General features: G+C 43.3%; 1 protein-coding gene across 1 annotated transcript in view; it reads left to right on the top strand.

Moving 5' to 3' along the window:
* Positions 1-26404, top strand: part of FER1L6 (fer-1 like family member 6) — a 122025-nt gene that overhangs the window by 84022 nt on the left and 11599 nt on the right. The window contains exons 24-38 of the mRNA XM_006179730.3: positions 469-579; positions 838-999; positions 2114-2294; positions 4548-4774; positions 6247-6369; positions 7712-7751; positions 8964-9076; positions 10091-10222; positions 11134-11259; positions 14619-14746; positions 18352-18522; positions 20977-21137; positions 23010-23152; positions 24852-24940; positions 25416-25514. Coding sequence (XP_006179792.2) covers positions 469-579; positions 838-999; positions 2114-2294; positions 4548-4774; positions 6247-6369; positions 7712-7751; positions 8964-9076; positions 10091-10222; positions 11134-11259; positions 14619-14746; positions 18352-18522; positions 20977-21137; positions 23010-23152; positions 24852-24940; positions 25416-25514 — 2006 coding nt within the window. The remainder of the gene's footprint in view (positions 1-468; positions 580-837; positions 1000-2113; positions 2295-4547; positions 4775-6246; positions 6370-7711; positions 7752-8963; positions 9077-10090; positions 10223-11133; positions 11260-14618; positions 14747-18351; positions 18523-20976; positions 21138-23009; positions 23153-24851; positions 24941-25415; positions 25515-26404) is intronic.

The following is a 26404-nucleotide window of genomic DNA, read 5'->3' as shown; positions in this document are numbered from 1 at the left end:
CCTTCAAAAGACTTCATTTTCTGTTTCACTGATTAAAACGTAGTCTGCATGTGATTAAATGAATCTCTTGTAGTGGATAGTGGGGGCAGAGTTAAATCTCAGAGGTTCCGATCAGAGCCCCCTCTCCATTCCCGGCTGTAGTTCCGTGTCATTGGATCGGGTTGTGAGGACCCACTGCTTGTCCTTTCCCCTCTCCCTCTCTACTGTGAGTGTACTGAAAGCTTATTAACCTGTTAATTTGTGGCACATTGCAAGCACTCACTAAATGTTGATTACCCTTGTGAATGAATGCATTTGTCAATTAAGAAATAATTAAGTGTGAGAAAATGCACTGTCTTGGTTTATATTTTAAGCTAGACACATTCCTCTGGTTAAAACAGTGACAGTCTTTCCCACGAGGTGACTGTGTGGCTGTGTGAGTTTTCCCTACCTCCCCGGACCTTCTAACGTGCTTGTTCTGTGTGGTAGGTCCCTGCGTCTGGGCTGCAAGGGCTCCCTCCCCTCGACCCACCCGATGTCGCTCAGATCTACCCGGTTCCTGCCTGCATTCGGCCAGTGCTGAGTAAATACCGCGTGGAGGTACGGTGCGGGGAAGGATGGGGTTGTTCTTTGAGACTTCAGGGCACGGGTGCTTTGCAATCATGCCTGCCTTATGTAAGCGGACTCATTGGGGTGGAAAGGAGACAGCTGATCAGACCGAGCCCTCTAGGAGAACACGGTTCCTTCCTGGAAGGATGTACCCTTGTTCTCAGGCTGGCACGTCTGACTTTGCCACACCTGCTCCCGCTGGCTCCGCCCTGGGTCTTTGATTGACAGCCCTGCCGGTCCTCTCCTCAGGTTCTCTTCTGGGGAGTCCGAGAAATGAAGAAGGTGCAGCTCCTGTCTGTGGATCGTCCTCAGGTCCTCATCGAGTGTGGGGGACGAGGAGTAAAGTCCTGTGTGATCCAGAGCTACAAGAACAACCCAAACTTCAGCATCCAGGCGGATGCTTTTGAAGTGGTGCGGCCTCCCCCTCCCCCCAACCTGCTAGTTCCCTTCCTTTTTGCAGATGGGACCCACTCCTTCCTGAACCTGGCTGAGTGAGAGATTTTAGAGTTTCAGGCGTCTACTGCTTACAAAGAACAACTGTAATTCATTGAGAAGCCAGAATTTCAGAGTGTGATAAAATGGACTTTTGTTCTTACTGTTCTGTTTTTTAAGATTCCAGGTTAGAGCATAGAGGAAATCAAAGTGGGTTGACAGCGGTCCCCAAAGTGTGGCCCCCAATTCATTAGCATCGCCCGGGAAACCTATTCCAAATGCAGATTCTCAGGCCCCGCCCCGGTATTACTAAATCAGACACTGTTGGGGGGTGAGGCCCAGACACCTCTGGCTTAACAAGCCCTGCAGGTGATTCTGATACACACTGAAGTTACTGTCATGAAACTTAATGGTTAGATTTTTTTTTTTTAATTATTGGCACATAGCATGTCAGCAATTTACACGTGAACTTAGGCTTCTAAAGTGATGTTTGGCACCTATGCTTTTGTTTCTTTCAATACTTTTCTGTGCTTTGACTTGGAGCCAACTGTGAAGTCAAAGTTTGCTTTGACACCCATGGACACATGTTCTAAAGCAGCAAAGACTAGAATTAAAGGATGGGTACTGTGTTTGCAAACCTTTCACACCAGACAGGTGTGAAGTGGGCGGAGTGCTGGCCCCTCACCCTCAGCTCCACCTTCAATGGGTCAGCTTTCATCTGTTTTATATCTTGGGTCCGGATAAATGTTCATCTGAGATGAGACTTCGGATAAATAATGACAAAATAAGAGAACTGAAGACTACTGCCATAGAGAAGTTGAAAGTGTGTGTGTGTGTGTGTGTGTGTGTGTGTTTTTGCAATTTACACGTGGGGTGAATTGTTAGTGCCATCCCTCATGCTTTGAGGAGGCAATGTTCCAGATTCTGGCAAGCTGCAGGGGTGGCCTGGAGGGTTAAGACCAGGCAGGAACAGGAAGGATAGGTGACTGGCTGACTTTGATCGTGCCCCCAGATAGATCAGCAGGGCACAAGCCAAGCAGCCAGGCCCAGCCCAGGCAGAGCCCCACTTCACCCCGGCCTCTCCCCACCGCAGGAACTGCCTGAGAATGAGCTTCTGCATCCGCCCCTGAGCATCTGCGTGGTGGACTGGAGAGCGTTCGGGAGGAGCACACTGGTGGGAACTTACACCGTCAACTGCTTGAAACAGTTTTTGTGTAAATCGAGGGAGTCCATTGCCCTCACCTCACAGGTGGATGGAGCCCAAGTTGCACAAGGTAGGAAGCTCTTTCTAGATTCTGGAGCTGTAGGCTACAGAGCCGTGGGTGCCTGCAGGTGCCTGCTCTGGGCCCCAGCACAAAGAAGATGGTCATACCCCATGGTCAAGTGGATGTTTCTGAAGAATTTGCTCCTGCATCCCTCTAATTCTTCAGCTGCCAAATTCTAACTTTAAGCCTGGGTCAGCTCCTCTAAAAAGGCTTATCTGAATGTGACTCAAGCTCCCTTCTGCTCCTACTCCCTGACATTTCTCTTTGCTTGATGTTGCTGTAATTTGTTCTGTTTGGGATTTCAGGTTCAGAGTCGAGTGAATTGCACTTCTCAGTTCATGCTGTACAGTCATCACTGGTCTGTGCAAAGCTTCTCTTTTATTCTGTCCACCGCCCCCCTATGCCTTATTCCCCATCCCCACTCCCAGTCTCCTCCCCGCTGGAGGCCCCATGCTGCCAATCCTTGTAAAATTTAAATCCATTTTATTGATGTATATAACATGACACTATAACGTTCATTTGGTTTCCCACTTTTTTTTTCCACTCAAAGCAATGTTTTAAGATCTATCCATATTGCTGTGGGTTCTTTCAATTGTTATATGACCTCCTGTATCCCCCATTGGGCTGCCTCCAGCTCCCCACTTCCACAGACTATGTTGTTGTGATGTGTGTTGTGATGAACATCCTGCACATGTTCCCGAGGGAGAATCCTCTGTGGGATTTTCCTTGGAATTTACACCCAGGAATGAGATGACTGTCTCACAGGGAATGTGCCCATGTAATTCCACTAAGCACCCCCGGGGGTGCTCCAGGGAGCTATACTGGTTTGCACCCATCTACACCAGTTCACACCAGTCTATATTCCCTCCATTACTGGATCTGGACTCCCATTTCCCTCCTCCTCAACAGCACCTTCTGTTGTCCAGCTTTCTGAGTTTTTGTTTTGTGATGTTTGGTGTTTGGTATTTGCCACTTGGGTGGATATAAAGTCGTATCTAACTTTAATGTTAGCTTGAATTTCTCTGATTACTTCTGAATGTGCACATCTCTTCATGTGCTTGTTGCCATCTTCATTTTCCCTTCTGTGATTTGCCTGCCTGTATGCTTTGCCCATGTTTTATGTGTTTCCTTTAAGTGTCTTTTTTGTATATTCTAGACGTTAATATCCTGTAGCTTATAGGCATTGCTCACATCTTCTCCTGATCGGATAACTGCTAATCTTGTCTATAGTCTTCATCTTTGAGCAAAAATCTTTAATTCCGATATAATAATATCTTTCCAAATTTTAAACTTTATGATTTAGTCTTTTAGAATCTTGTTTAAGAAAGCCTTACTCACCCCTTGGTCACAAAGATCTTATTTTTTTCATGTATCAGTATTATGTTTTTATCTTTTGCACTTAGATCTTTAATTAATGGACAGATCTTTAAATGGCTTAAGGTAGGGATTCAGGTACATTTCTCTCCATGTAGTACATCATTTTTCCCCTCGGTGTCTACTAACTTTCCCCATTGCTTTGTCTTGCTGTCTTTTTCATAAATCAAATTGACATACAACCCAAGTCTATTTCTAAGCTTTCTATTCTGTCCCACTGATGTCTCCATCTCTGTGCCCAGCATTTACTGGGTTGAATTTGCTATTGAAAAGTCAGCAATGGCACGGAGGCCCTGGCAGTAATGGAGGCTCCCAATTGGGAAATGTTCTTATGTACTGAATTCTACAGCTCAAAATAGAGAGGAAGAGGACCCTTGACAGCAAATGACAGTGTTATGACCTTTTTATTCGATCAGCTGTTCAGTTAAAAATATCATAAATTCCAGGGACATGGCCTTACTCCCTGTCAAGCACAGGTACTCACGTGCCCAGAGTTCTGTCAACGTTTGGAGCATTCACGGAACTCTGGAGCCTCCAAGGGTTCCCTGAGTTAACACACTGGGGGAGTACAGTCAACACAGAGGACTTGTGCCCTAAATCTTGATAAGCATGATCCGTAGACCACAATTATTTAAAATTACTCTGAGAGATTAATAATAAGTACAATCATTTATTGATTAACTATTATGCCCTAGACACCTTACATCATGATCTCACTTATCTTCCAATGATATGGATATGTTCATACAAACAGGGGGAGGGAGCTTCAGCGATATTAGGATTTTGTCATATTTGAATCCAGATCTGTCTGATTCCCAGTATGAGGTCCCTGAAATGATCGCCCTGTATCGTAGTCCAGTTGCCTGACACAGTGTACTTTCATTTCAGCTATTTCAGATTCGCTAATTGCCACTGAGCCCTCTGGGACCCTCAGCTCTGCTCAGGAGCTCCCAGCAGATCATATCTTTGTGGATGTTGAGCCTCCTCCCACAGTGGTACCCGACTTGGTGCAGGTCCAGCCAGCCACCCTTGTTGACATCCCTGACTCTTCCCCTGTGCTGGAGCCTGAAAACAAACCTGCAGCCCAGGAGCCGCCAAAAGATGGAAAAGCTAAGGTCAGAATGTCATCCCTCTTTGTATTGACAAGGCACATTCGAGTTTGCTTAGGAGGTCCTTTGACCTGCTTGCTGTGTGACCATGCAAGCAGATTCACATTTCTAAGCATCAATTTCTTCACCTGTAAAATAGGGAGACTGATACCCACGTCACAGTATTGTCATGGAATCAGATAAGTCAGGGTATGTGAAGTTCAAGTGCTAGTCAAATGTGACAGCGGTATTTAATTGAACAGAAACTCCTCAATTCATTAGCTCGGAAAGACAGTGGTTTCCTCATCTAGGCTTATTCTACAAATATTTTGAACCTACTTTGTGCAACATAACATGGGAGCAAAAAGATGCATCTTTGGGATTCTAAACAGAAGTGAGACTTATCCTCAGCTGAGCCTCTGGAAGGAATGATGGATAAGTACACAAAACCATAAAATGGGGAAGTGAGTCATCTTTTAAGTTATAATTTTGAGTGCAAAATCCTGATGTATCTATTGATTGACTTAAAGAAGAAAGTAGTTTTAAGAAAGAGCTAAGAGACTGCCTGCCCAGCAAATGGTAAAAGCTGAAATAAAAGGCAGAGTAAGACAGATTAATGGATATTTGCTCAGACTCTTCCCACCTCATCCAGGCTCATCGTGACTCTGACACCCCGCAGGGTTCTCGCCACCCCACCGGCATTGTACCTGCATCTTTCTGTTGCAAATCTCAGTTTATGTGTTTGTTGACCTCATAAAACTGTGGGCTCCACCAGGTCAAAAATGATTTTTAAAAATATCTCTGTATCCCCTGCATGGGATAGAGTGCTTGGCACATTGTAGGAACTCAAGAGAGGTACCTCCATCTGAGAGCAGACGGATGATGAGTACACAATGAGTCTGCCGTGGGACGACTGTCTTCTCCCCAAATGTCTCTTTTCTGCTGTATATGTCTCACCCCGCCTCTCCTGTCCCGCCATCACTTGTGTTGTAGGTGCCGTTCATTTGCACCTGTTCAGATCAGAAATGACGCTGAACGGGGAATGTCTACATTGTCCCTTAAGCCTCACAACACTGAACTAAGCAGGTATTATTGTTCCTAATTGAGGAAACTGATAATCACAAACTTTGTATTAATTGCTTGGCAGCTAATTAATTCCCTTCTACTATATCACATTGTATCATGCAGTCTGACAGCTTCTTCCACTGAATTTGAAATTTCCCAAATGTGGGGATTGTGTCTAACCCTTACATCCCCAGTGTCAACCACAAAATTTCATATCTGCTCCATGAATGTTTGCTGAATAAATGCACGAATGGATGGCAGATTATGAAACTTATTTATTGAAGGGGCAGAGAGAGCCGCAACCACAGAACCTGTTGACGCCTCCGCCACCTCCCACGGGCTCCCCACGTGCTCTCTGCCTTAGTAAGCCGGTCAGGCACCGGCATGCGGATCCTTGAGACCTAACTAATAGTCCATCCCTCATCCCTCTCCAGGATGCCAGGATGCCTTCGCGGAGGTCTACTAAAAGGAAAAAGAGGACCATCGCAGATGAGTCTGCCGAGAACGTCATTGACTGGTGGTCTAAATACTACGCCTCCCTGGAGAAAGCACAGAAGGTAGAGGCTGCCCCGGCCGTGACAGTCAAGGGACTCAATAGGAACCCAACATCCTTTACCACCCCCCACCCCACTTTATCCTCTTTTTAAAATTCCACCATAGGTAGACCCTACACAGGTGTGGTTCTGTTAACTGCAGAAGGGTACAAAGCCTGGAAGGACCAGGAATCCACAACTATAGTATCCTTCCTGTCTGGCTGGGGCTGGCCCTAGGACACAGGCTCTGTTGTAAATGCTGAAAGGATGTGCTCTCTGTCATTGGCATCTAGAGAATCTGCCCAGCAATCAGTATGAGAGTGGTCCAGCCAGGTGAAATAGGTCTCTGGACAGGTGGGCATCAGCGATGGGGACCTCAGGTTCACCCAGAGATACCGAGGTCAAAGGGCTCCAGGTCTCCAGCAGAATTCTAAGTTCATATGGGAAACTATCAAAGTAAAGGCAGAGGTCCTGGCCTTAGTAAATGGGAATCATCAGCAGGTTGCCAGAGCAGGCCCTTGGGTACATGGAACAAGGAAGCTGGAGAACCAGGGGGAGTAGTTCTGGAGATTCAGGCAAAAACTCAGTGTCTGCATTTGGGGTTTTTTTTTGGAGGGGGTGTAATTAAGTTTATTGTTTACTTTTTTAATGGGCGTACTAGGGATTGAACCCACAACCTCATGCATGGTAGACATGCATTCTGCCACTGAGCTGTACCCTCCCCCCTGAATCTGGTAAGACTCCTCCTCCATGAGTGAAAACGGAAAGGAAAATTATTCAGATGTTATCATCATATTGAATTGACTAGAAAGTCTCCTGATACTTTATTTGGAAAGACTGCATTTCCTTCATCTAGGACTATCCATGAATATTGACATATAGTTAAATAAACAAACCGACTGTTAGTCTCTGCCTCCAAACTCCCTCCTTTTGTTATCATGGACACTAGCCCTTTCCCCTTTCATGGCTAGCTTCCCCAATCCCGGAATAAACCCAACAATCCAACATGCCAGCAGGGAAAACTCACAGTTGCTGATTGGGGTGATGCTCCAGGAACGTGGGAGAATAGAGGGTGAGTGGTTGCTCCCCCCATGACTGAGAGGAGGCCGCACATTGAGGACAAGGACAGCTTGGTGGCAGTTGGATGTGTGGGTGCCTCTTCTCTAGGGCAGGGCATCTCGCTGCATGCATGTCCCGAGTCTATGGTGAGGCTTCCTTTGGGGGCTCCTGAGACCTGTTTGCATATTTTTTTTAATGGCATCTCTGAGAATGCAGTGGGCAGAGAGCACTGAGTTAGAACTGTTAGTCAGGATTAGTGAATGAGGCATGACAGTGTCAGTCATCTTGTCTCCCTCTTTTCTTAAAGGAAAAAGAGAACAACTCCAAGGAGAAAAAAGGAAACACAGGTAAGTGGCTATTCTGGGGACATGTGAACACAACATAAGGCCATTTGAGTCAGAAAATGATAAAATGGAAGCCACGAGAGCAACACTGAGCCCAGCACCCTTATTTCCCAGGTGAGGAAACAGTCTCAGAAAGGTGGCAACACTTTAAAAAGGTCATGTAGCTGATTTGAGCTGGACGGGGACCAGGTCCCAGGTCTCCTGAGTCCGGTTCAGGGCTGAAATCCACCCTTTGGCTCAAGTCCCCACATTGATGGTCCTAAAGCAGCAACAGCAGAGTGAAAATAGAAGTGAGCTGGGATCGCAGGCCAAAACCAGCATGATGAACTTTAATAGAGGTGACCTGGATTTAGGTTCCAAAACTCAGTTGACAAGGATTGAGTAGATCTGGTTTGGCAGAAGCTCCAATGAAAGAGGCCTGGGGTTTGAAATGACCACAAGCTCCATGTGAGCCAATGGTAGGTCTTGGCCTAAAACCAGCAGTAACACCAAGTGCTACTGCAGGTGACAATGAGACAGGTGGGACGCCCCCAGCCATGCTCAGCTCCACAGGCCACTCCTCATTAGCACATTTAATTCTCAGACCAACCCCATGACGGTAGCAATAGAATCTTGATTTGCAGGTAATAAAACAGAAGTACAAAAGAGGTTGAGTAACTTGCCCAAGTATATACAGTTAGAAAAGAGCAGAGCTAGAAGTCTGTCTCAGGTGGCTTTTCCCCCCAAGCCTGCTCATAAAAAATTAACTATTAAGCTCTCTAAACTACCTTTGTGACTTTGTGTAAGACCCTCGACCGTGTTTGAGCCTGAGGTTGCTGAACTGGAGGATTCTCAAGTTCCTAAGCAGATCTGAGAGAGACTAAAGCTTTGGATTCAATCCATTCTGGGTCTGTTCTTTGCCAGCTGAGTGACTAGGCACATTCCTTACCCTCTCTGTGTCTAGCTGAGTGAATTCCCACAGGTGGCAGGGAAGGCGGCACTTTGCCGGCCCCGGGGCATCCGCTGACATTACATTGCTGTGTGAGTGGCAACTTCTCCTGCAGTGCACGGTCTGCAAGTCTCTGTGTAGAAATCTTATAGTTAAATGTTACTATTTGTTTTTAAAGAGCAGGATTATGACACACGCCAGAGTAAAGGGAAGGAGGGAGCTTAACTTTGTCTTGTCTCATCTCAACAGCCATGAGAAATCTAACAATTTCCACTGAATATCCACAGAGGCAAAACCAGATGAGGTAGTGGTAAATATAGACGGCCCGAAGAAGAAGAAAGACAAAATACTCAAGAAGAAACCCAAAGAAGATGAAATCCCCAACCTGGCGGTCTTGCAGGTGTGTGGACACAGCCATCTTGGCCAAAGATGGGGGCTGAAATTCAGAAGGGGGAATTCTTTGAGTGCTTCAGTCAACACCAGTAATGCCTTTGAGCTTACTTGGTCTTTGTTATAATCACTGATGCAGAGAAACAAATTTAACAAGCATGTCAGCCAAGATAATGGAGCTTGCTAATTTTCCATTTTGTACATTCTCATATTGAGAAGGGGCTTAACTTACATTGGTTAACCCAGTTCCAGCAAGGTAATTTACAGTGTGTGAGTTCCCCTGGGCTCACCTCTTGGAGCTTGACCTCGTCATGCAGATGTGTACGCACTTGAAATTGCAGCAACTCTTACTAAAGTCCGCTCCGTCAGACCAATCCTTACATTAGCCAGAGGCTATTAGCTAGAGGCATGTAATGGATATGAAAATTGGGAATGTGAAAATTATGTACCTAGATAATGACTTCAGGTAAGTAAATTTTGATGGGAAATTTGAATAAGTTATTTCACTATATTACCAAACCAAAAACTCAATTCAGTTTTGCATTTCTAATGTGTATATGGAATTTCCTGCTTGGAAAATTCACGCCTACATGCATCATAATAAAAACAAGTATTCTATCGCTTTATACATGTTAAGAATTAAATATTTAATGGACATTTATTAATTTGAATGTCCTCAAAACATTGTAGTCTATATCCAACAGTGAATGACATCTTAGCTAGCTATAAAAAGTTTGTCACATTTATACTTCTATACTATATTTAAATTTTTTTTTGGTTTAGCTACACTTCTTGGAATTTCAAAGTTTGTCAGAAACATCTGAAATTTCAGAGTGGTAGTTCTAGCAATCATATTACTTACTTTGCTAAAGATAAATTAATAGATTTTTAGTGTTTTTTTTTTAATTTAAGATTTTTCTAAGGGGTGTATATGAAGGCTGGTTTGGAGAATCTTGGCATTTCTCATTAAATCGATCCCAGGCCTTCCTTCCTCTGAGCATACTCTTCTCTCTTCTTCTTGAAGATATATGATGGGGATCTTGAGAGTGAATTCAACAATTTTGAAGACTGGGTGAAAACTTTTGAGCTGCTCAGAGGCAAATCTATGGAAGATGATCATGGCCTTGATGGAGACCGAGTCATAGGAAAGTTTAAGGCAAGTCCCAAACCCTTTCATTTGGCTCTCCTGTCCATAAATGTCAGATATGACTCAGTTCTGTTGGATTGTGGTGTGGGATGCATGCAAGGAGAATCCTTAATCTTTATGTGAGACTTTCTCTAGAACCCCATCAGACCTAGCCCCAGTCTTTTGAGATATTTGATTTGTGGTCAGTGAGGTGGGTTGGAGCTCAGTCTGTGGAATATAAGGAGCCGGAGTCATTCCCTAAAAGAATCACTGAATTTTGCTTTGCTTTCCCCACCCCTCACCTACCAAATGTATGATTTATGCAAACCTACCAGTTGAATTATTCAGCTAGTCGAACAACGCAAACGCTTCGCCTGGTACGCTTACAGCGTCAGCGTCACAACGCTGTGGCTGACGCCTACTATGAGCCTGCTGCATGCCCAGGCCCTTTATATGCAAGTGATGGTGTCGGAAGTAGCGTGGGCATTGCAGTCGACCAATCTGGATTTAAGTTCTTGTCCTGATACAAATTAGCTTTGTGATCTTGAACAGTACTTGACCTCCCTGAGCCTTGGTTGCAGCATCTGAAAATAGAAATCCTGCAGTCGGGGTTGAATGAGATGACGGGAGAGAGCACTAGCTCAGTGCCCCACATGCACAAGGCACTCGGGGCCCCACCTGATGCCCGTATTCACTTTCCTCACATAACAGCCCTGTGAGGAGGGTGCTGCTGTACAACACTGATTCACGGGTGGACCACAAAGAGGCTCAGATGCAGGCGGGTTACCTGACCTGCCTGAGGACACCAGGGGCAAGGCCGGCGCCACCCCGGGTCCTGTTGGGCCCTGGGCTGTGCTTATTTTCCCAGCGCTACGCCCTCTCTGGTTTTTGGTGGGGCATCAGACTGTCTTGTTTCAAAGGGCAGTGCCTTGTGGTTCCAGGGCTCCTTCTGCATCTACAGAAGCCCTGAGGATCCCAGCCTTGAGGACAGCAGGCAGCTGAGGATCCAGCAAGGGATTCCACCCAACCACCCCATCACAGTCCTGATCAGGGTGTACATCGTGGCGGTGAGTCATCCTGGTTTACTCTGAGGGGCTGTCTTAGTCTTCTCGGGCTGCTGTGACAAAATACTCCAGGCTGGGTGTTGGAAACAACAGTCATCTCCAGTTCTGGAGGCTGGAAGTCCATGATCAGGGTACCGTCTGAATCGGTTTCTGGTGAGACTTTTCGCCGTGGCTTGTAGATGGTCACCTTCTTGCTGTGTAATGTGGCCTTTCCTCTGTGTGTACACACACACGCAGAGAGAGAAAGAGAGGTAAAGAAGAACACACAGACACACACACACACACACACACAGAGGGAGGAGGTTTGGTGTCTCTTTCTCTTCTTATAAGACCACCAGTTCTACCAAATTAGGACACCACCATTATGACCTCATTTAACCTTAATCAGCTCCCTAAAGGCCCCATCCCCAAATACATTTGCATTGGGAGTTAGGGCTTGGACATAGGAATTTTGAGAAGACACAATTCAGTCCATATTACAGGGGATTTGAAGTTTGATTGGTAACATGGACATTTGCTGGCTTTTCACTCAGGGAAAATATTTCCCAGGCTGATAGGATTGCTCTGTGTAGCTTTATTTACTCTCTATGGTTGCCTATGGTTGCCTGATAGCTGGGCAGGAAACCAAAAAGGACTGAAGCAGGAAGCTCACAGGCAGGACAGTTAGAGGGAAGAGCCAGGGCAGAACAGGGCAGCGCTCCCCGTGGCTGCGCCTCTGCTCTGTTGCAGTCAGAAATTTCATTTCCAAACTATTTCCAAGAAGAATATTATTTGCCCCAGGCTTCCTCCTTTCTGATAACGAGAGTGCTAAACTTTAATTGTGAAACTTTTGGGCGTGATTGCCAGGAAGCCAGGGGCCAAATCAGATGCTCAGTCAAAGCAACTGTGTGCTAGACCTTAATGGTTCCTGTATTTGTCTTGACCTCTGGACCTTGGAGCTGATTTTCATAATCTTACTCGATTGCAGTCCTATTTCATATTAACTCTTTGCTTACATTTTTAGCAACATAAGTGAAACATAAAACAAAGATGAATTGTTCCCTAACGCTAAGGGAGAACTAAACATTCCCTCTCCATCACGCAGTTCTGTTTTCTTCGTTTTGAGCAGCAGTGTCATCACTGCCAGGACCACCAGGTGCCAGGCATATTCTAAACACTAGGGATATTGTGATGGGGAAAAAAAATACAGTCCCTGCCCTCAAGGTAGTCACAATCTAGTTGGAAAGATGAGAAGTACTTGTAAGCATCATGGACAATACCGGGCAAAACCCCCTACGGGATAATTTAGAATAACCTAGCATAACTTTCTCAAAGTTTTGTTCAGGAGGTAACCATGTCTTGGGGGAGATAATTAATACGCATTCCTATGGAAGTGGACCATATGTTCAAAGCAGTCTGAGAAACTGTGCACATAATAATTTATTTCCCTTCTCTACCCCCTGAGATTTATGAAGCTCATTAGCACATACAAGGCTCTGAGAATTCCAGAAGCAAAGAAACCCTATTTAACTGTTAAATCCTTAGCAGCATTTTCAAAACTTACTGCCCACACCTATTTTTCCTCCCTACAGAAAACCTGCGGAACTCAGGTTCTATGGGACATAGATTGAGGGACCAAGAAATAGAGTATGAATAGTAGGAAGGAGAGGGAGACATTTGTTGGACTACAGAGATTGGAGAAGAATTATGATTTATTTATTCATTTAGCAAATACCTACAGCACATCTCTCTTATGTCTGGTACCCTTTAGACAAACTCGAGGAGCACAGATCAGTTTCCTGCTCAGGAAAGAATGTGAAGGAGGGTGGGCTTGGGCTGGAACTTGAGGACAGGCAGGTCTTGAACAAATGAAGAGTCAGAAGCTGGCCACCCTGGGATGCAGGGAGTAGGATAAACTGTGGACACTGTTTTCCATTGATATTTCTAGCAATGGCGATTATGTGTGGTTTGCTCTCTCACACTAAGATTTAATTAACTAAATGATAAGTTAATCTGAATATCTTTTAATTTAATAAAACACCAAAGAAGTAAAAAAAAAAAAACTACTACTTAAAAGTTACATAGAGGAAGAAATCAGATCCCGCTACCTCTGCAACCCCCTCCCCAGAAATAACTTACTTCCCTTATTCGTATACATGCTTCTTACACAAACACATCTCTGTCTCTTGTCTACAGCTACATCCAGCTATTTATTTAATGGGGCCCTGCTTCGGGCATTATGTATTGACCTTCTATGTTCTTTTTTTTTACTTAGTAATGTACTTGGACATTTTTCTAAATCAGTACGTATAGGTCTTTCTCATTCTTTTTCATAGCCACCTAGTGTTCTCTTGAATTACCATAGTATCCATGTATTCATTCATTCAACAAATATTGGGAAGACTCTAGCGTAAGTCCTGGAGATAATATAATAAACAAGACAGACAGTACCCTTGCTTTTATGGAGAGTATAACTTAGTTGGGGGTGGTGTGGAGATTAGGAGGGTATAAACATAAACAGCAGACAGACAAATAAACAAGACATGTTCACAATAACTGCTTTGTAAAGAATTAAAATTGGGTGATGTGACAAGAGCAAATGCAGGAAGGGGCTATGTTGGATTGACTTTCTTCTTAAGTAATTGACATACAGGATGTTGACCATTTTTAGCTGTTAAACAATGCTCTAATGAACATCCTGGAAGACAGAGCTTTGTGTGCTTATGCCGTTCTGTCTGTAGGATAGAGTCCTAAAATGGGATTATTTCCTACTCGGCTCTCATCTCTGCAGTTTCTCCATCTTTCCTGTATCATTCCCCACATGCTCCCTACCCTGGTCCTCCCGGTGGGTTTAAGGCCCCACTTATCTAGGACCAGGCTTCACTCTGAGAAACAGATCATCACTCAGCTGACTAAGGCTAAATGCAAGACTGACAGGGTCATGGATTCAGAGCCCATTAGTTCTGGGAGAAGCTTTTAGATCCATCCCGTAATTTTACAGATAAATCTCAGGAAGATGACATGTTTTGCCCAGGATCACGCGACTATTTAGAAGTAGAACCTTAATTCAAATTCACGCCTCTGCCTCTTGGTCCAGCAGATTCCTCATTACTCTGTGCCAAGCATGACTTTCCACTGGGGAGATGACTTCAGAGGAAGTAGAACTTGGGCAAAGCTGATCACTTTTCACAGCAGAATGAAGAGGTTAAAACAGTGGCTCATCTAGGGAGCATCTAAAGATCCCCTAGTCCAGGGCCAATTAAATCAGAGTAGCTGGGGATAGAACTCAGGCATCAGTAGCTTTTAAAACTCCCAGGTAACCCCAGTGTGCAGCCAGTGTTGAGAACCACTGGACTGAAGGAATTTTTTTCTCTCCTCTCCAGGCATTTAACCTTAGTCCAGCTGATCCAGATGGCAAATCGGATCCCTACATCGTGGTCAAGCTTGGCAAAACCGAAATAAAAGACCGGGACAAATACATCCCTAAACAATTGAACCCAGTATTTGGAAGGTCAGTGCCCATCTGGGTCTCATTGTATTATCCTGTCTCCATTTGTTCCTATGGTTTTTTTGTGGGTGGGAGGTTGATGTGGATACGTGTGTGGATCTCAGAAAATGGTGCAGGAGATCGAATGCTGACTTTTGCCCGTGATAACAGCCAGTCAACCATATAATCATGGAGAAGGGCTGAATTCTTTCCCTGGTCCCTTCGGCAACTTGGTGGTGTATGGTGATCTCCATGCCTATGGTTTTCCAGTAATGATTTCCCTAGATCGGAAATTTAAGAAGCACCTTGAATAGTCATCAGTTTCAGCCTCCTGCCTTGGCAAGAGTTCCTTTATACAAACACGGTAACTAAGGCCCAGAGAGGTTTAGAAAATTGTTCAAGTTCACACAGCTCATAAGTAGAAGGGAGGGGGCCGGATGTTTGGCCTTTGTCTCCTACCAAAGGGATTTTTCCATCACATGATTTTGCAGCTCACTTGAGGCGACCCCTGAAGTCACAAAGGGAACTGCATCCCACACCTGTGTTTTGTTTTCCTGCAAAGTATTTTACAATGCATTGCACTCATGTATATTTAGGTGAACCAGGCATTCTCCAATTCACAGTAACCCTACCACCTCCATTTTTCTTCTAAAAGAGTGTATCACACATTAGTGTTCCCTGCGTGGGTTTGTGCGCCTGACAGCTGTTAACCCTGGAATAAAGCAGACCTGGGTTTCACTCTGCCACATACAGGCTGAGTAACTTTATGCGGATGGCTTAACCTCTCTGATCCTAGTTTTCCTCATCTGCAAAGCAATAATAGTGACAGTTGACTTTCAAAGGCCTTTAGAAGATTAAATATGACAAGTACCTGGCCCATTGTCTATGATATCACGTCTTAGATACTCAAAACACATTACATTCCTTCCTCTCCCCCTTGACAATCATTTTAGCAACATATACATCTTATGTGTGTTTAATTTCTTTTTTTCTGGAGTAACAGGGAGCATGGGATGAAATCTCTATCCAGCTCATTTAAATTCATTTACACACTTGTGATTGCTTTGGACCCTCTGACATTTAATCGGCACCATTCTCTTTTGCCGTATTGCTTCAGAGGAAATAAGGCAATAAATGTCTTGCCTGTACGGATTAAAGAGAATGATTAAAACGACGTGCTGAGGAAACTTACCCTTGCTTCCCTGATCCGGAGATGACCTTTATCATTACCTGCCATTTATGTAACTAGCACTTCATTTTGCCAAGTGCTTTGTAGTCACTTTTTATGAGCTGCTCTCACCACAATGCTGTGAGTTAGGCTGGTTTTATAACCTCCGTTTATGGCTGTGGTAAACAAAAGAAGAGGGTGATGGAATATTCCCTCTGGTCGCTAGCATCGCAGAGTCTCTTCCAGAAGCCCTCCATGCTGGCAGCTTTGCTGGATGTGTATTTAATTGTTGCTGGCTCAATCTCGCAGTGTTCCAGCAGGGACAGCGGAAGGCTCTTGTGCCTGGCTGGGGTCTGGGGAATCTCTCTTTGCGACCTCAGCATAGGAGGATGTCACAGGCTCCCCCTTCCAGGTGCCCTGGCACCTGGTCTGCTTTACTTTTCTTCATAGCCTCTGACATGAATTGATGTGTTTCTGTTTATTGGCTGTCTCCCATCTCCCCACTAGAATGTAAGCTCCATTCAAGCAGGGACTTTGTCTAGTCTGTTCAGTGCTGCACCTTCAGCACCTAGGACAGAGTATGGCACAGAGAAGATGCTCATTAAGCATTTGTAGAATTGCAGATGGACAAACAACCCTTCAGTCAGGTTTCAGTGGGACTTCGCGGGACCCTGTCACTCTGCATCATCCTAAGGGGATACATGTCTGAAGACTTTGGTGGTTCCTCATTTTCTCATTAATCACAGTGCCTGGCACATGGTGGATGTGTCATAAATTGTCAGATGAACAAATGGTTCAACAAAAGAATGAATGAATGAACAAAGAAATAATGGGACATCTTTGCTCTGAAGCTTAGAGGTACTGAATGTTTCTACAAAGCTCAGTTTTTACCTGTTTCATGATGCCTTCTCTTTTCTCAAACCAACGTTGTATCTAGAGATCCTATCTCATTGACAACCACATTGGTATAAGCTTAGCTTTTCTCTGAGTGACCAGAAGTTTTTGGTAGTTTTTCTAAGGACAGCTCTAATGAAAATTCAGGACAGCACACAACTCAGGGAGATGGATCAGAGCAGTGGAGCCCCCTGCCCTCTATCATGGTTGCCAGGGGCAGTTAAGCACTTAATAAGTCCTTCCCTGGTGCAGCAGCGTGTTGATGGCCAAGCTCAGTGATAAGCAGCTGGGGGCTTGCTGGTGAGATGCCTCTAGAATATCAATTAGCTTCAAATCTAAATCTTGGAGCTCCAGGGAGTGAATACTATGTTTTCAGATGGAAGAAATGAATTTCTCCTCTGCAGAGCCATTTCCCTAGCCTGCTAGAGCTGCCTCAGTTAGGATCACTGGAGCTGGCCAGCACCCCTGCTGGTTATATGTGTTGTTGGATTCTGTTTGTTAATATTTTGTTGAGGATTTTTCCATCTATGTTCATCAGTGATATTGGATTATAGTTTTCTTTTTTGGTAATGTCTTTGTCTGGCTTTGGTATCAGGGTGATGGTGGCATCATAGAATGAGTTTGGGAGTGTTCTCTCCCCTTCAATCTTTTGGAAGAATTTGAGAAGGATCAGTATGAGCTCTTCTTTGTATGTTTGATAGAATTCCCCAGTGAAAGCCATCTGGTCCTGGACTTTTGTTTGCAGGGAGATTTTTTTTTAATTGCTGATTCTATTTCATTTCTAGTGATTAGTCTGTTCAGATTATCTATTTCTTCTTGATTTAGTTTTGGTGGACTGTATGTTACTAGAAACTTGTCCATTTCTTCTAGGTTGTCCAATTTATTGCCATTTAATTGTTCATAGTGTTCTCTTATTTTCTTTTTTTTTTGTATTTCTGTGGTGTTGGTTGTGAATTCCAGTCTTATAATTCTGCACTCTTATGTTTTCCATCTTCAATAGGATTTTCATTTCAAATAAACCCAGCTGGTATTCCCTGATGAAGCAACAATGGAGGGGAAAGGGAATGGCAATTTATTGGGCACCAGTTAAATGCCTGGAAGTAAACTGTGTGCATTAAATAAACAATATCACATTTAACCACCGTGTTATTAATATAAAGAATATAGATTTATCCTCATTTACACATAAAGAAGCTGAGAGGGATTAAATAAGTTCCCCAAAGTTTTACAACCAGAGAGATGCTGATTCAAAAATGGAGATTGGAAACCAGTCCTGTCTGAGACCAAGTTCCAATGATTTTCTTCTTCATCTTGCTATGACCCTAGTTGAAGGTTGCAAGATGTGGCCCACGAAAGAGATGATTGGCTACGGGAAGTTGACATAAGAATTGGAAATTATTTGTATCTCAATGAAAAATTAAACCAGATAAATATCCATTAAGTATTAACTAGGTTGCTGATTGTTTACTGAGTTCGTATGAACTATAGGCAGGCAAAAAGTGAAACAGGGAGAAGTTTCCTTTATCTCCAAACGTTGATGCTCCTAAAGCCTCTGCTTGGATGGCAGGTCATTTGAGATCCAGGCCACGTTCCCAAAGGAGTCCCTGCTCTCTGTGCTGATCTACGACCATGACATGATCGGGACGGATGACCTCATTGGCGAGACCAGGATTGACCTGGAGAACCGCTTCTACAGCAAACACCGAGCCATCTGTGGCTTGCAGAATCAGTACGAGATGTAAGTCTTCCTCTGGTAGAGATGCTGTCGGTGTTCTGAGGATGCAGCCCATGCACTGGGAAGGCCAGTCAAGGCTCAGCTTTAATATCTCAGATGGGCTCCATGGCAGCAGGGCAGGTTTGGGGAAACTGCTCACTGCACTTGAGGGTATTTGGGATCGGGGAGGTGGTGTTGATTTGGATACCAGGGCAGGTTCTTCAAGAGTTAAAAGCTGGATTGTATTTGTTCACTCCATCAGCTGGGCCTGGTAGGCAGAGTTCCCAGTGGAGAATGATGCTACAAGAATAATTAATGTCACATAAATGCCAATATCCTAGTTAATTACAACTAACACTCATACAAAGCACTTTACATGGAGTATTTCATTTAATTCTCTCAAAACCCATTGAAGTGTTATCCCCATCTTACATGTGAGGGAGGAGCAGGTCCAACTGTCTCTCTGTTTATAAAGATTTTGAATTCTGCTTAATTTAAAAATGCAGATTACCAGCTTTATTTTTTTAAGTGCGATATATTTGATGCCTGAAAAAGAAAACCTCTTACAAATATCAACTAGGAAAATATAAAAACATCCATTAGATTTCCGTGGTGTAATTTTAGAAATATCTTTTCGGAATATTAAGTAATATAGATTCATTGTAGAAAATTTAGGAAATACAGAAAATACAAAATAATTCTCAAATTATTTTCCATAGAGATAACTGATGTAAAAAAATTCTGATATATTTCCTGTTAGTATTTTTTTGATGCTATTTTCTGCCAAAGTTGGACTCACAATATCCATGCAAGTTTGTAAGCTTCTTGTTGCATTTTTACCCCTGTATTATAAGTATTCTATCACACCATCAATTATTATTTTAATAGCTCTGTGGTGTTCCATTGTATGAAATTATTATAAAACGATATAACCAATTTGCCTTCCAGAGCTTTAGGGCATTTATATTTGTCTTCTTTATTCTGTTAGAAATATTGCTGCTGTAAGCATTACCATACAAAAGCCATCACAAACCCCTCTGATAATTCATTCAGTATTCATCCAGAGACATGGATTTATTCCATTAAAAGGAATAAATTCCATTAAAAGGAATGCACACTTTAAAGACTTTTAATACATATGTCCAAATGGTTCTCCAGAAGGATTGGACCAAATTAAACTTTCATTAACATAGTCTGAGCATTTATTTCCTCCATGGCATGATTTTCAATGAGTCTCTCCTGCTGGCCTGTTCTTCTTTGAGCCCAGAAAGCCAGATCAGTTTTGGGACCCTAGTGAACGTATAAGCCTCCTGAGGGTCTTTACATCATTCTCAGGTACCTGAGAGGGTACCATTCAGAGAACGATTAGCTGTGCTCACTCTGAAGTCAGGAAAGGAAGTCACCGGCAAATATGGGGCATCTTTTGTTCAGAAGAATTTCCTGACAGTGGAAATAACAGGGACCAGAATAGGTTAGTCAGGGAAGTTGTAACCTTTGTTCACTGAAGTTTTAAAAATAGACAAGAGCACCTGTTTCTGGGGAAGCCTATGTATATGGCTCTGAGCATGGCTTGGATGATCTTTTCAGAATTCTCATATCACTGGCCCAATGTAGCAAAACTGCTTTGTGTTCTGGTTTGTTTAAATACTTAAATTAGATTCTGATGAATCCGGTGTCCCAGGGAGCATTTCATTGCAAGTTAATAATTTTTAACCAAACAGCCAGTTTTTAAGGGAAGAAGGGTTTGGAAAGATTTAGAAACTCACCACCAATTAGAGAAATGGCACCTCAAGGCTTCCTGCCTGTGAGTAAAATCACATGAGTCTACCTATGATTTTTGGCAGAGGAGGAGAAAGGAAGAAAGAAGCAGAGAAACTGAAGGGATGAGTTAGGCTTTCCTGTTAGAATAAGTAGCTGTTCTGTTAGGGACAGAACAGAACAAAACAAAAACTACCTGCAGAGAAGTCCGTAGAGACAGAAAGCAGACTGGTGATTTCCAAAGGTTGTGTAGGGCGGGGGAATGAGGAGTTAGTGCTTAATGGGTGTTGGGTTTTCTTTTGGGGTGATGAAAATGGGAACTAGATAGACGTGGTGGTTGCACGATAATGTGAATGTACCAAATGCCAGCAAAGTGGTCAGCTTTAAAATGGTCAATTTTGTTATGTGAATTTCACTTCAGTTTTGGTTTTTTTTTTAGGGTGCATTTCTTTAAAAAAAAAAAAAAAAAAAAAAAAAACTAAACCTACCTGCAAAGCAGGTCCTGCCTTTCTTACAAGCATACATATACAGAGGTTTTGACCAGAAAAGAGAAACCAAAAACAAAACAAAAATGAAAACACTAGCCCCAAGCATACAGAACGTCAAGTTAAACCTGAAGGAAAGCACACTCGCTCGTACTTAAGCAGCGCATTTATAGGGACCTCGGCTGTGGCTCCCGGGAGGTCAGGCCTCACCCTCTGCTCTTCCTCCACTTTTCAGAGAAGGATACAACGCCTGGAGGGACACGTCCAAGCCCACTGAAATCCTCACCAAGCTCTGCAAAGACAACAAGCTGGATGGGCCCTACTTTCGCCCTGGGAAAATACAGATAGGAAGCCAGGTCTTTTCTGGAAAAACGGTCTTCACTGAGGAGGACACTGGTAAGTCCCCATGACATATCCTGCTGATGTGGCTTTCTTCTGTAAAGCCTGCTTCTAGTGGTGGTGATGACTGGAGACAATGGTCATCTATGGTAAAAGTAATGCATGCTCATGGCAGAAAAAATGGAAGAGTAAGGAGGTGGATGAAATTACTCGTAGTCCCCCAGTGCAGAGATAAGCATGGTGCACGCTGCTGTATTTCTCTACAGTGTGTGGTGTGTGTGCACACACAATGTCATGTTTTTACATGGTTTAACATCTAGCATATAGTCTCATACTCTGCCTTTTCTCTTTCCAATAGATCATGACAATTCTCCTTTGTTCTTTGAAATGATCCTTGATAATATTCTATTTTATGGCTGTGACATTTATTCACATTGTGTCCAGATTTTGTAGTGACACTTACCACCACCGTGAACCTGCTTACACATATTTTTGCATATTTCTGATGCCTCTACACTACACGTCATGCAAGAAGAATTGTGTCAGAAGGTAGACAATATCTTAAAATGAATATTACATAAAATAACCAATTGGACACAGCCCAAATTACCCCCATAAGTGTTATACCAACAACTCTCCTATTTCAACACCAAGAAATAGATTTTTCATATAAGCAACATAGGAAGATCCCAGATAGGCTTTCCTAAATTTAGGATGAGGAAAAAAAGTCACCTTTACTTTAATGATACAGAACAATTCTTATACTGCCACCCCTGTCCATTTGATGCTCAAAAATTGCCTATACGTGGGGCAGTGCTTCTGATGCAATAAACCCCAGTTAAGTAAATGCTACAGGACGTTTTTAGACTATGTTGATCTCCCCACTTTGACACCAGGGTTTCTTTTTACCTTGTCCTTTTGGCCCCAAGAACCTCTTAGAGGTTCGTGCATGCAGGGTTGTTGACATTTAGATAGTGTATTAATGATATTGATGAATTTCTGTTGAGAAAAATACTTTATCACAATATACTCTGAAGCCAATTTAGTCCCTTGGTCAGTAGTCTACATTTCATGATTAAACAATCTATTTGCCCACCAAAAATCTAAAATTATGTTCGTCAAGATCAGTTCTTGACTGACGAAACTTTATGACAGAGATTTAGTTCACTGATTTCTTGTTGATCCATATCAACTAATACTGACCGTAATTATTGCTATTGGGAGATTTCTTTTGTGGACTTTTTTGAAAAACCAGGTTCAACTTTTCCTGTGTCAAATTAGGCCATTCTCAACTGTGTCAAGTAGGTTTTATTCTTTCAACAGCTTTTGTCTTGTTGGCGAGTACTATTTCTACTGATAGTTTTTTTTGTCATGAATTACTGCCTTTTGGGGGGAAGTGACAGATCAGAGAATCATTTCTGTGAGTGGGTGTTGGTAGGAGAGAAATCCCAAGCAATGATGAGAAGAGACAGAAGACACCCATGGGCACATATTGTGCCTGTTTTACCACGTTGCTTAGGGCCACCCTGGTCCCCCACGCCCTCTCTCACTGTGGTGCAAACAGTTTTATGTCTCCAGGACACATACTCTCTCTAGTCCCTTGAAGCCAAACTTGTGATTCATAGACTCTGAAGGGAGTCGCATACGTACACCAAGACCCTGACTGCTCTCCAGGTCTTCTTGTCGACCTATCTCATTTCCCACTCTCTCAACTTTCCACCTGTCTCCCCTTCCCACCATTCTACTCCCCACCTCCTTCCAGTCTCTCTTTGTCTTGTTTCTCTCTTACTGTCTATTCTCTCTCCCTGGTCCTTGCTATATTGAAATGAACCTTTAAGGGAGTGTTTAAAAACACACCTCACAGCCCATCACTGTCCCCTTACAGGAGCGCACATCTGACAAGTCTCTGTTTTTCTCTCTTCCATGCAGATGAGACGGTGGAGTCTTATGAGCACTTGGCCCTCAGGGTTTTACACTCATGGGAAGATATCCCGGAGGTTGGGTGTAGGCTGGTTCCTGAGCACATAGAAACTCGGCCACTCTACCACAAGGATAAGCCAGGAATGGAGCAGGTAGAGGCCAAAACAGTTCTGGTCCCAGTGGGAGTGTGCATCCTTGAGGAATGTGACTTCTCCTCTGAAAGTGGATCTTGTGCACCCCATAGCAATGGTTTTCAACCAGGGACAACCTTGCCCCTGCTACCCCGGACATTCAGCAGTGTCTGAAATATCTTTGGGTGGGTAGGGCAGCTACTGGTGGCTACTGGGTAGAGGCCAGAGATGCTGCTGAACATCCTATTCTGTAAAAGACAACATCCCACATCAAAGAGTTATTCAGCCCAAAACAACACTGAGGTTGAGAAACTTCCCTAAAGTCAGAGTTGGATTTACTGCTTTTTCCTTTTTATGATTTGAGTTAGCCAACTCTTTCAGAAGAATCCTGACATTTGAGAAACTTCAAAACCCATCTGATATGGCCAAGACCTTGTCCAAAATCTATCAGTAACCACACAGCCCACTAGTTTTCCCAGAGAAGCAGTAGATGGAGGCTTGCCTTGAAGAATTGGCAAGAAAAAGCTGCATGGGAAAAATAGAGATCTGGGTTACAAATTAGAAGGGAAGAGAAGACAAACTTTAGCTAAAAGCTTTTGATGTCCTAGGCCCTTTACATAATCATCTCGCCTCATTAGGATGGCCATTGATTTATTTATCCAAATTGTGGCCATTCTGAGAGTGAAAAAGGACACTATTAATAATTAAGCTGATACAAGAGACACACACCAGGATTTTCCTAGACAAACAGGAGTGTGTGGGTCACCTTACCCTCATTTCTTAACACAGCTGCATGATGGAATTATTATGATCCTGACTTTTAAGCTGAAGAATTGAGGTTCAGAGTGTTTAAGTAACTGGCTCCAAGTTACTCTGCTGGTAAGTGGTAGAGCTGGGATTTAACCCAGACAGTCTAAGTCCCTTCCCAGCTCTGGACCCATTCACTGTGTAACTTGGACAAAACACAGGAGCTTGGCTGTAATAGGCCAGGAACACCCACACTGCTATCCCCCCAGTGCTGGGGCATGAACTTCATGATAGCATGTGTCAGGGAACGTCTTGGAAGGATAAACTTTCATCAGCTGTAGGAGCTTATGAATATTTCCTAAGATTTACCACCAGATGTTTGAAATCTTTTGTGCACTGTTATCCTTCACTTTATCTTCAGATGTGACTTCTTGATTAAAGGTGCATGTAAATGACTCTTTGCAGAAACCTTGGAATATAATCCTCCATTGAATTGGCTCTTCTCTTCCAAAACACTGACTCTGCTTACATTGTCCCTTCTCATGGAAATTCTCTTTTTTTTTTTTAAATAACCAAAGCCCCATGGGCAAGATATTTTCTCATTTGCCAAGTAGGAGTGGCAACATCTACCTAATGGGGATATTGGGAGAATGAATGAGCGCATGCTTTTCAAGTGCATAACACTGTGTCTACACATAGTAGGTTCTCAAGGTTCTCAAGTAGTAAAGTGTTGTTAATCCTTCCCTTCCTCTTGATATATGCTCTAATTTTTAATAAAATATAAGTTCTGTCTTTGTCAACAAATATTCTAAATATAACATGGATAATATCCATATATTGTATTATATGTACCTAATATCCATTTTCTAGGAAAGGGATCTGTTAAAACCATGAACAGTCAGTTGTCAATGTGGTAACCACCAACCCCCTGCCAAAAAAAAGAAGCTAACGAATGTCTTCTTTTCTTAACAAGGGCCGCCTGCAGATGTGGGTGGACATGTTTCCCAAAGACATGCCTCAGCCTGGCCCTCCTGTTGACATTTCGCCAAGGAAACCCAAAGGGTGAGTAAGCTGAAGCCCCACGTTCAAGGAAAGAGAGCATGGTTGCAGACTAAAAGATCGTGACCTTTGATCAGGTGTCTGGTACATGACATTGGCCAATTGACACCTGCTAATCATGCCTCACTTTCCACCTGGCCGCCAATTACAGGAGGGGCTGAGTGGTGGTGATAAGTCATTGAGGTGGTGATTGAAATGGCGGCCCCTGTCTTGTGGTAGGAGCCACTGAGTTTCAACATTCTTCAGCATTCTGAAAAATGTTGGTTAATGGAAGGAGGATCTGCTCCGAGAAGTTCATGTCCCTGGTGATTTCAGCTGGGACACTTGGTTTTGATAGAACGATGACTTTAAGTACTGATATTTTTGAACGTGGTAAATTGAGGAAGTTTATGGATTCAAAGCAATACCAGAATCACACAGACACCAAGAGACTCAGCTTTCAAGGTCTTCAACCTAAGTCTGCTTTCCCTTTTGCCAGATATGAACTGAGAGTAACCATCTGGAACACAGAAGATGTCATTTTAGAGGATGAGAATATCTTCACAGGACAAAAATCAAGTGATATTTATGTTAAAGGGTAAGATCATCAACAGCCTCCCTTTCCTTCCCGTCCTCACCTCTTTAATCCCCCAAGTAAACCTATGCTTTGGGGAAGATCCTCCACCCACATCCCACAGAAGGAGTCCATCTTACTTAGCCTTCTTAGATAAGGTCACTTTCTTTGTCAGATATTTGTCTTAGTCATTATGCTAAGAACGATTATCTCATGAAAACATTTTTGTGAGGGAATCTTATTATATAAACATCTCTTTCAGTTAAATGGTAGATGCGTAAACTTTTTAAGTGACATTCCAAATACCCTTACACCAGAAGGAACTATCGAGGTATAGTTCTATTGATGAAAGGTTAGGTGTTAAGAAAAATTATAAGCCCAAAACAAAAGCTAAAATTTACACCTTCCTGTTTGCTAGTTTTACTGATTGAAAACAGAAACCAACCTAGGACTCAGGAAACTAAGCATTTTGTCTCTCTCTCTTGTATCTTGGCTATAATACAAATGCCTTTGTAGGCTTTCTTTCAGCCCCTAGTCAGGGAGGGAGATGAGGTGGCAGGTAATCAGAAACAAAAGTGATGTAAACATGTACCCTCAGATAAAACTCATCTCAGAAGCAGGAAACTCATCTCAGTCTTGTCTTGGTATCTCTTTGATACCTTCTTCCTCACTGACACTCCCATTTCTAATCTGCCAATACGTCTTGTTCACCCACCCAAATAGCTGTCAGCTCCATCCATTCTCTCCCTCTTCACCACACCACCATCACTGTCTTCTCCTCCGCCATCTCTTGCTGGGGCCATTGAAATCCCACCATCCTCTTCCCTCCATGACTGTAGCTCCATGAAGGCAAGAACCATCTCTGTTTGCTCCCCGCCACTCCCCTAGCATTGAGCTCACTCCTTGCCTCATAC

This window comes from Camelus ferus, chromosome 25 (genome assembly GCF_009834535.1).
Source record: "Camelus ferus isolate YT-003-E chromosome 25, BCGSAC_Cfer_1.0, whole genome shotgun sequence".
Taxonomy (NCBI): domain Eukaryota; kingdom Metazoa; phylum Chordata; class Mammalia; order Artiodactyla; family Camelidae; genus Camelus; species Camelus ferus.
The sequence above is the reverse complement of the archived record's forward strand: the minus strand, read 5'-3'. Positions and strand labels throughout refer to the sequence as shown.